Here is a 1149-nt window from a genome sequence, read left to right on the forward strand (position 1 = left end):
GTTTGTATCCACAATTGATATCTTATTAAAACCTACAAATAGACTTTTGAGTTGGTGAAGTCCTAGGAACTTGTCTAAGTACACTTTACCGCTAAAAATGTTATCATTCAAGCGGAGAATTTGGAGACTTTTGAAATTGGAAAATAAGCTTGGAATTGGTCCTTGTAATTGATTCTCTGAAAGGTCTACGAACGTTAGTTGGGTCATGTTCATAAACGATGACGGGATATGACCAGAAAGAGAATTACTTGGCATATCGAATATTCTAAGCTTTGTTAGGTTTGAAAGAAAGGACGGGATTTCACCGAATATGTTCCCTCGAGATCCATATAACTGTTTGAGCTCAGTCAATTTCCCAATCCAATTGGGTAGGATCCAATTTTCAAACTTGTTATTAGAAAATTCCAAAAGATGGAGTTTTGAAATGCTTGCCAATGAAGGAATGGTTCCTGTGAACTCATTAAACCCAATAGTCAATTGAACGAGTTGTGTCATGTTAGCAACTTCACTTGGAAGGGGTCCTGAGAACAAGCAGTTCGAAAGATCCAGTGTGATCAAGTGAGTTAGGCTACCGATGGATTCTGGTATATCCCCAGAGAAACTTGTGTTCCATAGAATCAAATGCTCGAGTAAGCTGTTGTTATGAAATTCAGGCAAGGAACCAGTGAGGTCCATATTCTTTCCCAAGTTAAGAAATTTAAGCTTTGGCAGTTGAAGAATGGTTGTAGGGAATTCATTCTGAAGCCAACAATGACTGAGATTTATAAACCTCAAGGAAGAAAAATTGCCCAAAAAACCAGGTACCGAAGAGCGAATGTCAACCCCCGAGAGATCAAGATCTTCAAGCCGAGTTAAGTTTTGCACTAGATTCTCAAGACTAGGACTTTGAAGCTCTAGCGTATTGCTTGACAAATCTAACAAAGACAGCTGTATCAACTGTGAGATCTCTCGAGGAATTTGGCCACTGAATCCAGAAGCAGAGAGATTGAGGCTTCTTAACTGCTTTAAGCGCCCGATTTCAGATGGGATTTGAGATTCAAGAAAGTCATTCTCTGCTAGGTTGAGCGTTTGAAGATGAACAAGGCGGAAGAGGAGGGTAGTAGAGTTGATAGGGCCACGAAGAAAGCTTTTGCTCAAGTCAAGACCAAT

The 1149-nt window shown here is 39.9% G+C and overlaps 1 protein-coding gene across 1 annotated transcript in view; it reads right to left on the minus strand.

The window, feature by feature from the left end:
• Positions 1 to 1149, minus strand: part of LOC112506324 (receptor-like protein 7) — a 23024-nt gene that overhangs the window by 10424 nt on the left and 11451 nt on the right. The window contains exon 3 of the mRNA XM_025110333.1: positions 194 to 1126. Coding sequence (XP_024966101.1) covers positions 194 to 1126 — 933 coding nt within the window. The remainder of the gene's footprint in view (positions 1 to 193; positions 1127 to 1149) is intronic.

The sequence above is a fragment of the Cynara cardunculus genome (genome assembly GCF_001531365.2).
Source record: "Cynara cardunculus var. scolymus isolate 2C chromosome LG 2, CcrdV1, whole genome shotgun sequence".
Classification (NCBI taxonomy): domain Eukaryota; kingdom Viridiplantae; phylum Streptophyta; class Magnoliopsida; order Asterales; family Asteraceae; genus Cynara; species Cynara cardunculus.